Source organism: Myotis brandtii, unplaced genomic scaffold, assembly GCF_000412655.1.
Source record: "Myotis brandtii unplaced genomic scaffold, ASM41265v1 scaffold573, whole genome shotgun sequence".
Classification (NCBI taxonomy): domain Eukaryota; kingdom Metazoa; phylum Chordata; class Mammalia; order Chiroptera; family Vespertilionidae; genus Myotis; species Myotis brandtii.
This window is the reverse complement of record NW_005370145.1, coordinates 3,200,286-3,214,001: the sequence shown is the minus strand read 5'-3', so window position 1 is coordinate 3,214,001 and position 13,716 is coordinate 3,200,286. Positions and strand designations below refer to the sequence as shown.

Here is a 13,716-nt window from a genome sequence, read left to right as displayed (position 1 = left end):
TAGAGCCCAGAATGTTACTAACTACCCTACAACGACAGGACAGTCCCCACCACAGAGTAATTGGCCCAAACATCAGTAGTGCCCTGTTGAGAATCCCTCGTATCAGAAAAATATAGAATCTTTTAGGGTTTTAATAAAAAGTTATAAGACACATACTGCCCCCAGGGGGTGATTTCCAGGGAACCTGCATTCTCAGAATTCACCTGTGATTCACCACCCGTGGGCCTATCTAAAGCAGCTTTAGAAGCCTCTCAGCCCAACCTCTTCTCGAGACCGATGAGGAAACAGGGACCAAGAAAGACAATAATTTTATTAGCAACAGGGCCTTCTCTTAGACGCCTGGGATGTGTCACACACTCAGCAGGGTTTTGGGAGAGATGATAGTCACTCCACCCCTGCGAGACAGATACTCTGTTATCCGTATCTCCTGCGTGGTGCTAGCAAGCCTCAGGGTGGTAAGTAACCTGCCCAAAGTCCCAGAGCTCAGAAAGGCAAACTGGGTTCAAACGCAGTCTTTCCAGATCTTTCTGTCGCATGCGGACACTGCAAGTAAGTTAAGTGCTTGCCGGGCCTGTGAAGGAGTGATTCTTCCCAGTACAGTGTTCATTCCACGGCCACACCCTGCCTGCCATTCACTATCCCACGGACACACCTCTTCCTGAGTGAGTCCCCTAGGTTTATTTTCAATCCTCACCTGACACCCGAGGGCATGTTTTTCATTGATTTTTTTTTCTTTTGAGAGAGAGGAAGGGGAGGTAGAGAGAGAGAGAGAAACATCAATGTGAGAGAGAAACATCACTGGGCTGCCTCCCATACATGCCCCAACCTGGGATCAAACCCACAACCTACGTTTGTATCCTGACTGGGAATCGAACCCACAACCTTTTGGTATACCGGAGGACGCTCCAACCAACTGAGCCACCTGGCCAGGGCAGTAAGTAAACTAAGTTAAAGGTTCCCATTTGGGGGATTTCATGGGCCATTAGAATTTAGATGATAGATGATAGCTAAATAAATGTGGATGATAGATGATAGATGATAGATAGATAGATAGATAGATAGATAGATAGATAGATATAGATAGATAGATAATAGATAGGCAGACATCTGCACAGGCTAGTCAACCTTTTAGCTCGGCAAATACAGATACTAACAAAACCAATGATCATCTTCCCTCATGGTCATTTCATAAAATGAAGCAATGCCAAACAAGGAAGGAAGAACATAATCTCGGAGTAAAAATAGTCCTTTAAATTAAATAAATGTAACACTATGGAAAACAACAGTGACCTTATTTGCCTGCTGTATGCTGAGTCACTGTTCAATTACTTATCTACGGCACTCATCTTCAGGGAGAGGCTAGTTTACTGCAGAATGAAGCCCCAACGTGAAAAAATTCAGACGTTGTCAGAGTTGAAGGACCCTCTGGACTCATCCAGACCAGTGTGCTCTGGGCAAGGAGCTTTGAGTCCAAAGACCGTGGCCTGAGTCCTAGCACAGCCGCATAAGAAGTGGGGGGGCTGCGGCCTCACCCCTGAACCTCTCTGCGCCTCCGTCTCTGCTGTTATAAACTGGGAATACATTAATGACCTCCTCACAGGGATAAAGAGCATCCCTCCGCCAGGCAGTCCAGCAAGGCCAGGCAGTCTCTCCGCCGCCCTCAGCGTCCAGGAACCGCTATCCCTGGCAGGGGTCCCATCCCCAGTTGCCCACTTCCTGTTCATGATGCAGTGGCCACCTCACACCCCGAGGGTGGCTCAGGGGCGCAGCCCTTCCTCCTTCAGCCCAGCTCTCCTCCAGCGCCGTGGAAAACGGCCAGATTCCCCATTATAACCTCTGCAGCATCTGAGCAGCGAGCCCTTCTGCCCCGGGCTTTCCCTGCAAAGTGGTGGAAATGGCGACCCAGAGAAAACCCTCCTGAAGGTGTCAGACTGCCCACCTAAGGAACCAGGTGGCAATGACCAACACAAGGTTCCTGGCTAAGATTTCCTAATATGCCTGTGACCCCTCTCCTGCCCCCAGCCCACCGGGGAAGAGGTCACTTTAAAATGATTGCTTAGCTTTGCAAATACTCCGCGGGGTTGAAGGGAGGTGAACACCTGTCTGCACTTCCAAAGCACGTCATCCTACTTCTGTCTTTGGAGACGAGTGTCTATGAATGAACACCACATGCTGAAGGCACGGCAATTTCATCATTCCCCTTCCTCCCTCCCTCAGGGGAGGCGCCTTACCTGCTGCTCTGGACAGGGGGAACATGTGCTTTGGGGAGGGGGGAACACTACCCTGTGGTGGTTCAGGGGGTGGATGTTGAGGGGATTTGTCTGAAATTAACATTGTAGGAAGTGTTGAAGGACAACCCAGTCACTAAAGGGACGGACCGTCTATGGAAGTGCCTCAGTAAAGAAGAAACTGCAGGTGCAGAGGGCTGGGGCTTGGGACCCACCGCTGCAGACACCATCTCCTTGACCCCAAGCTGTCTTTCACCAGGGCTGGTGCCACAGTCTCCAAAAATGCACCCCGCTCCCTATTTGGGTCTGGTTCTCACTCTGTTTGGGGTGGGTCAGGGGGACCCATTGTGACTGGGAAGAATAGCCTACTTTCTCTCCCAATGAACTTTTTGCTGTGATGAGAAATCTCTCCCATCCCACTCACAGGAGGGATATTAGTGACTGCTGGTTTGAGTGGGGCTGATGGGGTCAGAGGCCCCGGGGAACCTGGCAGAGGAGGGGAAAAGACACCAAGGACCAAAGGCAGTTGGAGGAGGGAGAAGAACAGAGGCTTGAGAGAGCGCTACTTGGGGAGCTCCTCCCAGGCAGGCAGGGACCCTGCGGGAAGCAGTGAGAGAGGCTGTGGATCCAGGATACAGAGGAGAGAGTGGCCCGCCTGGTCCCCCAGCGCAGCGCACCTGAGCGTGCCCAGGGAGGCACCAGGCTCCTCTTGGAAGAAGGGAGTGGGTATAGCAGTGTTGTAAGGAAAGCTGGACTTGTTGTTGGTGACCAGTGGACGGGAAGGAGGGAGGGAGAAAAAGGAGAGAGGGAAGGGTGCAGTGGGAGGGGGGACAGAAAGGAAGTTCTTCGTTCTCTCACTTCCTGTGCTGACAAAGCACATAAAATCCCAGGCTGCACTAAAAGATGGGCTCCAACCCGTACGTAGCCCGTGTTGTCAGAGAAGAGCAGACTGGGTTTAATCCGACCTTGTGGTCACGTGCTTCACCTCTCTGAGCCTTGGCTTTCTCATCTGTAAAATAGGATGCTTACCTCCCAGGGGTGTTGTGAGGTTCCAGTTTGATGAAAGAGTATTTAGTGCAGCGCCTAGCACTAGCAGACACTACACCTGTGCGTGCGCACACATACGATTATGTATTAAGGATCACTACTCTAATGGACAAATGATACCCTTTGTGGAGGGCTTGCAATATGCTAGACATTGTTCCAATGCATGACATGTCTTAATTCATTGAACCCTTTTGAAAACCCTACAAGTGGTACTATTATCCCATTTTATAGATAAGAAAATTGAGGCACAGAGACATTAAGTAACTCACTCAAGATCACAGAGCTAGAAAGCTATTGAGTCTGAAAGTAAGATGCCAATCAGTAAACTGCTGATTTTGTTGGCTTAATGGGCACTGCTGTTCCCAGTTTTAAATACTAAAAACTTGATTAGATGATATAATATTTATCTCTGGCAAGAAGAACGCATACCAGCTTGAGTGGTTTCTATTTTATGTGGCTCTCATCTGATTTTCCTTTGGCTTCAGCACAAAAGCCCTGTCTGACCCTCCACTGAGGCCGGGCTGGAGGCGGATGCTGAGAGCAGGAAGGTGTGTGAGGAACCCTTTGGCTTTGCCCTTGCTTCCAACTGCTGCAGGTCCCACATGCCGGGTCCTGAGGAGCTGTGACGATGGAGGCTCTCCCCAAAGCCCTGGAGGTCGACGAGAAGTCTCCTGAATCCAAGGACCTGCTGCCCAGCCAGACTGCCAGCTCCCTGTGCATCAGCTCCAGAAGTGAGTCTGTCTGGACCGAAGCCCCCAGGAGTAACTGGGAGATCTACCGCAAGCCCATCATCATCATGTCCGTGGGCGGCGCCATCCTCCTCTTCGGCGTGGCCATCACCTGCTTGGCCTACACCCTGACTCTGGGTGTTATGAGCCTTAAGGTCCTTAAGATGACAGGGCCTGCGTTCCTGTCCCTGGGACTCATGATGATGGTGTGCGGGCTGGTGTGGGTGCCCATCATCAAGAAGAAACAGAAGCAGAGGCAGAAGTCCATGTTCTTCCAGAGCATCCGGTCCTTCTTCTTAAATCGCTGATGGTGGCCTCTCCTGCTGGCCTCCCCTCGTCCTGCACCTCAACCAGGAGGAGGAGATCTGATGACCAACATCCAACAGCCCATCGCCTTGGTGGTGGGGTTTGCCATAAAGTGATCCAGGCAAGCCCACTTCCAGGATATGAGGGAAAGAGAGAGCTCGGGACTCCACCCTCCATGTAGTGAGGGCGCATTGCTGGATGCATCCATTTAGTGTCTTATCACCGATGCTCCCCTAGATCCTGCCCGCAGCCATCCCCTTTCATGGCTCCCATTCCCTGTCATGCATTCAGGAGTCACTCAGCTAACTCCCTCTGCCAAGTGCTATGCATGTTGGGAAATTCCTTGGGGTGGGCTATGCCCCAAGGAGAGCCTCATGTTTACAGAGCTGAGTGCCTGAGCTAGATTCACATTTGCATCCTTCTAGAACCAAACTGACCAACAGTGGTCCTTCAGAGAGGGGAGAGGGGGCTGACTTCTGACCCCTGGGTTTGCCAGCCCGGCTCATAGGTGAGATATTGACTTGCATTTCAAGAGACCAGACAAGTCACAAGTATCAAACATTCCAAAGAGTGAACTGTGAAGGAGCTGGGGAAGCCATGACCCCCTGGACAAGCTGGGTCAGCCAGCCGAGGAAGTTAAGTCTCAGCTACACAGTATTCACAGAGTCGGTGGGGTGTGCTAGGGGTGTCACAGTTTCTCCTTGACCTTCTAACTCCTTCTCCTTGACGACTCTCCCCTCTGAGCTTGGCAACTAGCCAAGGACAAGTGCATGTGGCCCTAACATCCTCTTTGTCTCTACCCTTGATTCTAGAACAGCAACGATGAGCTTCGGGGGGATTCTATAAGATTGCTCTCTCCTTCACCGCCATTTAGAATCAAAACTAAGAGGATAGAATTCCACATTTGAATGGTCTGTAGGTTTCCAGAGACGGAATTCAGTTTCAAAAATCTGTCTCCCTGCCCCCACCCACCAAACAAGCAAACATATATTATGGGTCAGGCCCTGGGCTGGGAGCAGACAGACACGTTCCTGCTCTAGTCTTCTTCCCAAAATGTGAGATACAGCCCGGCCAGCAGGCACTGCAATACCCTGGGCTGCGTACTTGATGGAGAAAGGTGGGTGGGTGTGGCAGCAGGAGGGGGCATCTAACCCAGACTGGAGTCCCCATCATTCAATATGGGAACAAAAGGAGAATGAGAGCTAGCAAAGAGGAGGAAGGAGCAGCATCTAGGGCAGCAGGAACTGTCTTTGTAAGCTGGATGGGGGCGGGAGCATGAGAACATTTAGGAAACTGCATAGAAACTCTTCTAACCTCCCAAATGTTGCACTTCGCCCCTCCTTGTGGCTGCTTCTCCCCCCAAGTGCCTCAGGACAGCTTCTCCTGGGGCACACCGAGGGCCTCCGGGGTGTGTGGGAGACTGGAAGGGGGTCTCCTGAGGGCCTGCCAAACAGACAGCACCCACTTGGAAGGTGCTCCCAAGGCCAGAGACCCTCAGGTGACAGACGAGGAGGGGTACCTGAGACAGGTTGCCACCACGCCGCCCTAGGTCAGGCCCCGGCCAGTGGAGAGCACTGATAAGGAGCTGGGAGGAAAACGTGTCCTGCCCTGCACTCAGCCTGGGCTTGAGCTGACTCCCTTCACTCCTTAGTCTTCTGGCCTCCTGGTCACCATGGCAACCTTTCTCTCAACAGCCCTCCAGGCATCTCTACCTGGTTCCCTCTGCATCATGGGAAATTCCATGAAGGCAGGTACCTGTGACATGAGGTCATCCCATACCCTTCCTACAAGGAGCCAGAGTTTAGGGAGCTGGTGGCCTTTGAGCTTCACCCAGAATGGTCATGTCCTTCATTCAGTGTGGCTGAGTCCTTTAGCCCATCTGCCCCTGCAAACAGGGGGTCAGGATCAACCCTGGGGTGTTGCAAGTGCTATGTCACTAACTGTAGTTCCGGTGCCCCCAGTGACCGGCTTGCAGATCATTTCCTTTCTCTGCCGTGAAGGCAGGTTCAGTAGTGGCCCTGTCATGTCATTCCTACATTCCTTGATGCTTTCTCGCAGGGGAGCAAATGCGGTGGTGGTCTCCCAGGTCTCCCAGTTAGCTCAACGGAAATCCACACTCCCTGTGTCTTGACTCATCTGCCCGAAAGCTGGTCGTCTGGGCAGAGGTGTGGGAGGAGGCCCCAGGATGTCACTACCACCATGTCTTAGTGGAAGGAAGTTTGGGGACAGCCAGGACTCTAGAAAGTGTCCAAGCTCTGGACTCCCCTGCAGTCTGCAGCGATACTTGCCCACATTCCCTGCTCCTCAAGCTAGTTTTTCAGACAGGAAAGCTCCGAGGACAGCTCCCCAAGCGTCCTGCAACCCCCTTGAGGTTCCCTATACGGCTGTGGGCCTAGGAGCACGCCAGCGTCACACTAAAGGGTTTTGCCAAAGCCTCACCCGTGGAAGCCTGAGGTATGGGTGTGCCTGGCCTGTGAACGCAGCCCAGGTCAGATGCCCTGTCTCTGACCAAAGCTCCACCACATGACCGCGTTCATGCCCGCGGGTCGGGAAGGGCCAGCATCCCCGAGCTCAGCCAGCTGGATTGCATTATCCCCCATCGCTCTTCTCCCCGGAGAGTGCAATTGAATCTGAGGCCTAAAGGAATTGATGTCATGTTGAATTGTATTCAACATGCTCCTTACCAGTGAATTCTACTTCTTCTATTTAACAGTGCCTGCTGTTTCATTCTGCTCCACCAGAATTCCTGGGACTGGGTCCACTCATTCATTCCTCTAAGCTGCCCCTCTCATCACCACATGTCCGCTCCCCAACCCGGGAGCTGCCCAGGAGAAAAGGGGCAGGGTGGGTTTCATGCATGGTTCCTCGGGGCCTCACAGGAGCTGATGACCCTACTCTCCATCCCATCCGTCCAGTAGGGAGGCCACAATAGAGGCAGAAAAGGCAGCTTCCGAATGAGTCAGTGGTCCAGGGTGGGGCAGGCAGCACCTGGGCCAGCCTGTCATTGTCCCGGGGAACAAGCACAAGGGTGGCAGTTCAGCTCTCGGGCTCCTCATGGCCTCCTCCTTCCTCCTAAGCCCCTCTTTCTCCCAGCCCAGCCTCTCTGCCCCTCTAGGTCTGCATCCTGACTCTCTTCACTGGGCTCCCACCAGATTCCTCGTGTCCTTGACTTTCTGCTTGTCCCAGCTTGCCCTGTCCTCTGAGGGAAAACAAGAGGGTGGTGCTAGGTCTGCACAGCGAGCAGTGTGTTATTCCTGCTTCCACTCCTGCAGCACCTTCAGTCGTGATGCCCCACCCGCCTGCCCTCCACACCCACCCATCGTCACTATCTCCACCCGCCAAGATCGGAGGCCCCTGGAAAACTAACCCAGAGCCCCAAGCGTGTCTGTATTAAATGTGGGCCAGGGAGCTGCCTGAGCATGGCAAGGCCTCTGGGGACACCTCTGAGTGCCAGGGGGCTTGGGTAGTGGGGAAGGCGGGGTGGGGGGTTGTGAGAAGGGGGAGGAGGAGAGAGGTAAGAGGCACCTGGCAGAGACATTCTGCAGTGGAGTTGGAAGAACAGAGAAGGGGCCCGGCTGGAAAGAATAAACATTCCGTGGGTGTTTACCACGTACGAGGGGCTGCTCTAAGCACTCTATGCATGAACTCACTTAATCCTTTCCAAATGTTCGGGCCTAGGGTACCACCACCATCATTCCCCTTGACAGGTGAGTAAGTGAGGCACAGGGACACGGAGCTAGGACAACACCCAGCCAGGACTGAATCCAGGCAGCCTGGCTCCACAGGCCACACCCCTTACCCCACCCAGTCAGCCCTCCAAAGGCCTCCAAGGGGGAGCAAAGCGCTAGGGTCGTGGCAGGGCAGGACAAGTAAGAACGGAGCTGGGGTTGGGGGACAGGCTGGGAGGATGAAGCAATCAGGGGCCCAGAACACCACCCGGGAAGGTGGCCAGGAGCCAGGGGGACACAAGGAGGCAGCAGCCAGGCAGACCCAGCATTCTGAGGGGCCAGCACCCAGCGGGGGGCATTCACATAGGTTTCGCTCCCCCCACATCCAGTCCTTTTTAGCACATTTTACAGAGAAACAACCACGGCTCAGAAAAGTAAGGAGCTTGTCCCAGGTCTCACAGCCCATAAGCAACCGATCAGAGATTGAGGCCCAAAGCTGCCTCTGAGGTCCCATGTTCTCATCCCCTGAACTCCTGGTTTTCTGCCACGTGAATGGTCAGAGGCAGGAATGGGGGTCTCCAACCACCAGCACGAGTGACACCGTCAGAGGCGGGGGCCTTGGTCCGGCCTTTGTCCCACAGGCCAGACTCTCCTGCTGACCAGCAGGAGGCTTTGGAACTGCCTGGCCCTGGCTACTGTGCCTTTCCATCACATTGTAGGCCAAGTTCATAACCCCTCAACAGTTCAAGGTCACCTCTCGCGGGAGTACCCGGAACCAGACAGCAGTCAAGATCCAGTATCATTTCTCAAGGGCTTGGAGCTGCTGGACTCCAAGTCTTCCTGCAGGGAGAGGTGCTGTGGGACATTTGTCCTGTTCCCCATTTTTCAAAAGACCGTCCCTGCCCCATTCAAGACGAGAGAGGAGTCACTGATGAGCCTTGGACCTGGCCTCCTAGACCCTGCTAAACCAGGTCATCGTATATCCAGGTCCTACCTCCTGCCCCATCAAAACCCTGAGCCTGTGCCCTCAGCTCTCACGGGGAGTGGCCAGCTCCTGTCTGAGGTTTCCATCTACGCAGACTGCACACAACGCCGGGGGCCACACCGGCCCACCCAGCCCCTGGCACACGTCTGTCCGGAGACCCTGCCATCGAGAAGCAGCAGTGTGGTCTGTCCTTTCCTGGACGTGTCTCCCCACGGGTCCTTCCCTAGACCCCTCTCTCCTCCCTGCTCTCCTGCTCCAAACGGTTCCTTCCAGGACCAGGGCTCCAGTTGTTCTGCGTGCTGGTGACTCCCCATCGATCCTCAGTGTCTAAATGCCTGTTAGAAAATGTGTCAGCTTCCTGTGGCTGCTGTAAAGAAAATCATCATCAACGTAGTCGTTCAAATTAAAAAATAAATTAAACGTTTATTTAAAATTTAGTGTCCAGTTTATGACCTTATCATCCTGAAAGTCAGAAGTCCAAAACGGATCTCACAGGAGGCACTCAAATCAAGATGTGGGCGGGGCTGCGCTCCTGCTGGGGGCTCCTGGGGAAATCGGCTCCTTGCTTTTCCAGCTTCTAGGCTGCCACACTGCTTGGCGGGCGGCCCCCTCCTCCACCTTCCGAGCCAGCAACCACATCAGTCCGACCTCTGCTTCCCTTAGAAGGACCTGGTGGTCCTGCTGGGCCACGTCAATAGCCCTCGCCCACCTCCCCGCTTTCGGAGCCTGGTGTTAGTTCGCCAGGGCTGCCACCACGTGTGTCACAGACTGGGTGGGGGCTTCAACAACCGATACTGGTTTTCTCACCGTTCTGGAGGCTAGAAGTCCAAGATCAAGGTGTCGGCAGGGCATGCAGACGGCAACCTTCTCCCTGTGCCTTCACATGGCCTTCGCTCTGTACATGCCTGTGTCCTAATTCCCTCTTCTTATAAGGACACCGGTATGTAAATTAGTGCCCACCAGTGACCTCATTTTAACCGAATTACCTCTTTCCAGGCCCTGTCTCCAAATACAGTCACATTCTGAAGTCCTTGGGCTCAGCACTTCAGTGTGAATTTGGCAGGGGACACAATCTACCCCTTCACTTAATCACACCTGCAAATTCCTTTTTGCCACGTGAGGCAACTTATTCACACGTTTCAGGGATGAGGACAGAGACATCTTTGGGGCGGGGGTGGGGGGGCATTATTCTGCTTGCCACAAAAACCTTCACCTTCAGACTTCCAGCAGCTTAAAGGCAACCTGCCCCAATGGAATTCATCCCCCTCCTCCTCTCCATCACCTGTCTCAGAGAAGGACACTGCCGTTCACCAGCCTTCAGCACGCTGCCCCCGCCAGAATCTGGTGTTCTGGGGAAAGTATCAGAGACTACTGCTTCCCTGTCCAATGTCCTCCCCCCCATCTTCCCTGGGAATAACACCTCCATTGTATTGGGGGCAGCAATATGCTCAGCTAAACTATGATATTCCTCAGCCCCCCTATGACAAGAGTTGACCCATGAGATTCATATGAAACTCATTGTTGGGGGGGCGGGGACAAGGAAACTCCTCATCTGCCAGAGCTCTTTCCCTCACCCCCTTCTCTGAGTGCAGACACCATGGGTGAGACCATGTTGGGACCGTGAACGGATCTTGAGAATAGCAGCCATTGCCCAGGAAAGCAGAGCAGAGGGATGGGGGCGGGGGGGGGGGGAGACTCCTGCGCCCCGGGGGCGTCTGGGGAGCCACTGGACTGCCTGGCCCCATCTCCCACAGGAGGCAGAAATAAGCCCTTACAGTAAGTCACCAGTGGTTCGGGTCTGTCCTTTGCAGCCAATACAATCCCTACTTATATAGGTGACTGTGGGCTCCCATGGCCTTTCCTGAGGGTGGAGCCCCTGTGATGGGATTAATATTCTGATAAGAAGAGGAAGGACCACAAGATCCCTCTCTCTCTCTCTCTCTCTCTCTCTCTCTCTCTCTCTTCCAAGGAAAGTCTGGGGAAAGAGCTATTTTCTTCCTCTAAACTATTTGGTTACACCTACGACAAAGACTATCATACATAAGTTCCAAATCAGTGCCATTACATGTTCTCCACCTCAGAGCATCCTCTGAGTCCTAAGGAGAGAGAAAGAAGGGAGAAGGAGCTACGAGCAGTGCCACCTCGAGGGGCTCAGACTTCGTGCCCTCCTGTCTCTGATGGAGCAGGGACCCTCCTCGGCCTGGGCCTCGGGTGGTAGGTAGGGAAAGAGTGTGCTCACACAGGGCACCCCTGGCTCTCTGCAACCTCTCGGGCTGTCCACCTGCTCTGAGGGCTGAGACAGGGAAGGGTGGGAGAGGGTGGTAGGAAGGACTGATCGTTTGAAACTAGCTACCATTAATGGGAGGAGACCCCTGGCTGATCAGCTGCCTCTCCCAGGTCTCAGTCTCCACGGCTGTCAACATCAAGGGGACACAGACTTCCCGACCACACGGTGTTCTGTACAGGTTGAGTGTGTGGAAGCTGGAGACAGCACCCGGCTCACTCCCCGCTGGGCCTAGACGACTTACTTCACTTGCCCAAAGTCCCATCTTCACAACTGCAAACAGGGTCCATGAAAGTGCCCGCCTCCTCCAAGCACTAACTGGGCTAATTCACACAAGGGGTCTCTCTATGAAGCCCTGATAATAGTTATTATTAATGTAACAGACTATGCAGGGCAGTCTATGCAAGACTGGATATCCTCCTAAATGAGATCATACAAAGAAGAATGCAAATCTATACAACTGAGTGTAAGATGATTAGGGGGGGAAGGAGAATGGCGGAGGGGTACTATATACTGTGCAGCCTGGCCAACAGGAGCCTGACACTGGCCAATGACTTTATTCTGATGTGTGTGACCCTCCCTCTCGCTTTGCTTCTCTGTCACCCTTAATCGATCACCAAGGCCTGTAGTCCTATCACTTTAATATCTCCCAAGGGTGGCAATTCCTCCTGGAGGCAGCTCCCTGCTCAGCAACATTTATATTTCCCTCCACAGTGAAGAGTGAGGTCAGCCTCCCACCAGGTCCACATGCCCAGGACGCCTCGCCTTCAGGTGTGACCATGTGCCCGGCTCACGGGAGCAGAAGTGACGTGGAACTGCAGGCCTGGGCTTTATAGAAGCTCTTCCCCACACTCCCTTCTAGCTCTGGGCTGAGGACAGGTGCCAGGAGCCTGGCTCAGAGCCATCAGCGAAGTGTCATGAACGGAATGTTTGTGTCTCTACAAAATTTATGTTGAAACCCTAACCCCCAGTGTAATGGTACTGGGAGGCGGGGGCTTTGGGAGGTGACCAGGTTTAGATGAGGTCCTGAGGGTGGAGCCCCTGTGATGGGATTAATGTTCTGATAAGAAGAGGAAAGACCACAAGAGCCTTCTCTCCCCCGCCCCCATGTACCAAGGAAAGGCCATGTGAGCCCACAGGGAAATGGGAGAACACAGCCAAGAGGGTCCTCACCAGACACCTCATCTGCCGACTCCCACCTCCAGGAGGGCGGGCAATGTCTGTTGCTGAAGCCCCTGTCCATGGTGTTTTGTTACAGCAGCCCCAGCTGACTGTGACAGTTAGGAAAGCCCCATGGAGACCAGGACATGACATTGGACCAGTACATAAGCACGAAGCAAATTCTACTTTGTGTAGCTACCAGAATGGTGGGTTTGCTTGTTACAGCAACTACACGAGTGACATTGTCACTGTCACAGCTCTCACTGGAGCCGGAGGAACCCATCTTCCTGGTGACTCTGACTGGGCGTGTCCTGCTCTAACCCATTCTGCGTCCTGCACCAGAGTGATCTTTCCCCCAAATGTGAGGTCTTCGCGAGCTTTCTCTCCGTGGGGTCCCTTGGCACAGTCTGAGCTCCCCTCTCCTGAGGACTCATCTCCTCCCACGCCCTCCCCGCAGCAAGAAGCCCAGTCCCCACAGAATGTGGTTGTCTCCTCCGATTAATGGTAGCTAGTTTCATAACGGGCTTTTCATGTCCGTCAAATCAGGCTTGAAAAGTAAGCATTTCATTAAAAGCAGTTACAGTCATGGAAAAATCGGAGGCTTTGGCACTAGCCAGACCTGGGTTCAAAATCTGACTATAAGAGCGAATTTCTCCACCACATGACTTGCTTTGCATTTCTACCTCAGGGTTCCAGTTCTGTGTGAGAGTGGCGATTGCCTCAGCAGGTCCTGTCCAGGATGAAAGAAGGTACAGTGGGGCCTTGACTTACGAGTGTCCCGACTAACGAGTTTTTTGAGATACCAGCTGTCTCTCAGCCGATTTTTTGCATTGAGTTGATAGAGTAATTTGAGTTAACGAGCTCCTTAACAAGCTCGGTCTCAGAACGAATTAAACTCGTAAGTCAAGACCCCACTGTAATAGTGCTGATGGTGCAGAGTAGGTGTTCACTAACGGGCAGAAGTGCTACTATCTCTGTCACAGGGAGAGAGGATCTTAGGATACGGGCATAACACAGGAATCCCCAATCCTCTGTTAAAATAGATTCATGCTTCAGCGGGTAAAGCCATGAATAGACTCTTCAGGTACGACCTACAGATCTGATTCTGAACAAAGAAATGAAGCGTTTTTGCAACAGAGTGCAGACTCTCCCTGTAGCATTGCTGTCATTATGAGGGAGCCCCTTCCCAGACTAGTTCACATTTTCACTTAGAATCCAGGTCAGAACCTCATAAAATTCAGGTCAGAATCCCCAGGGAATGCCTCTGGGAACACCTGCCACACACCCCACTGGCGCCCATGCACTGGGA

At 53.2% G+C, this 13,716-nt stretch overlaps 1 protein-coding gene across 1 annotated transcript; it reads left to right on the top strand.

Annotated features, from left to right (window-relative positions):
* The first annotated feature begins 377 nt into the window (after nt 1-377).
* On the top strand, nt 378-7,519 carry PIRT (phosphoinositide-interacting regulator of transient receptor potential channels). The gene is made up of 2 exons (XM_005878860.2): nt 378-549; nt 3,896-7,519. The coding sequence occupies exons 1-2, from the start codon at nt 378-380 to the stop codon at nt 4,309-4,311; spliced, it is 588 nt and encodes a 195-aa protein (XP_005878922.2). The 3' UTR covers nt 4,312-7,519.
* The last annotated feature ends 6,197 nt before the right edge of the window (nt 7,520-13,716 follow it).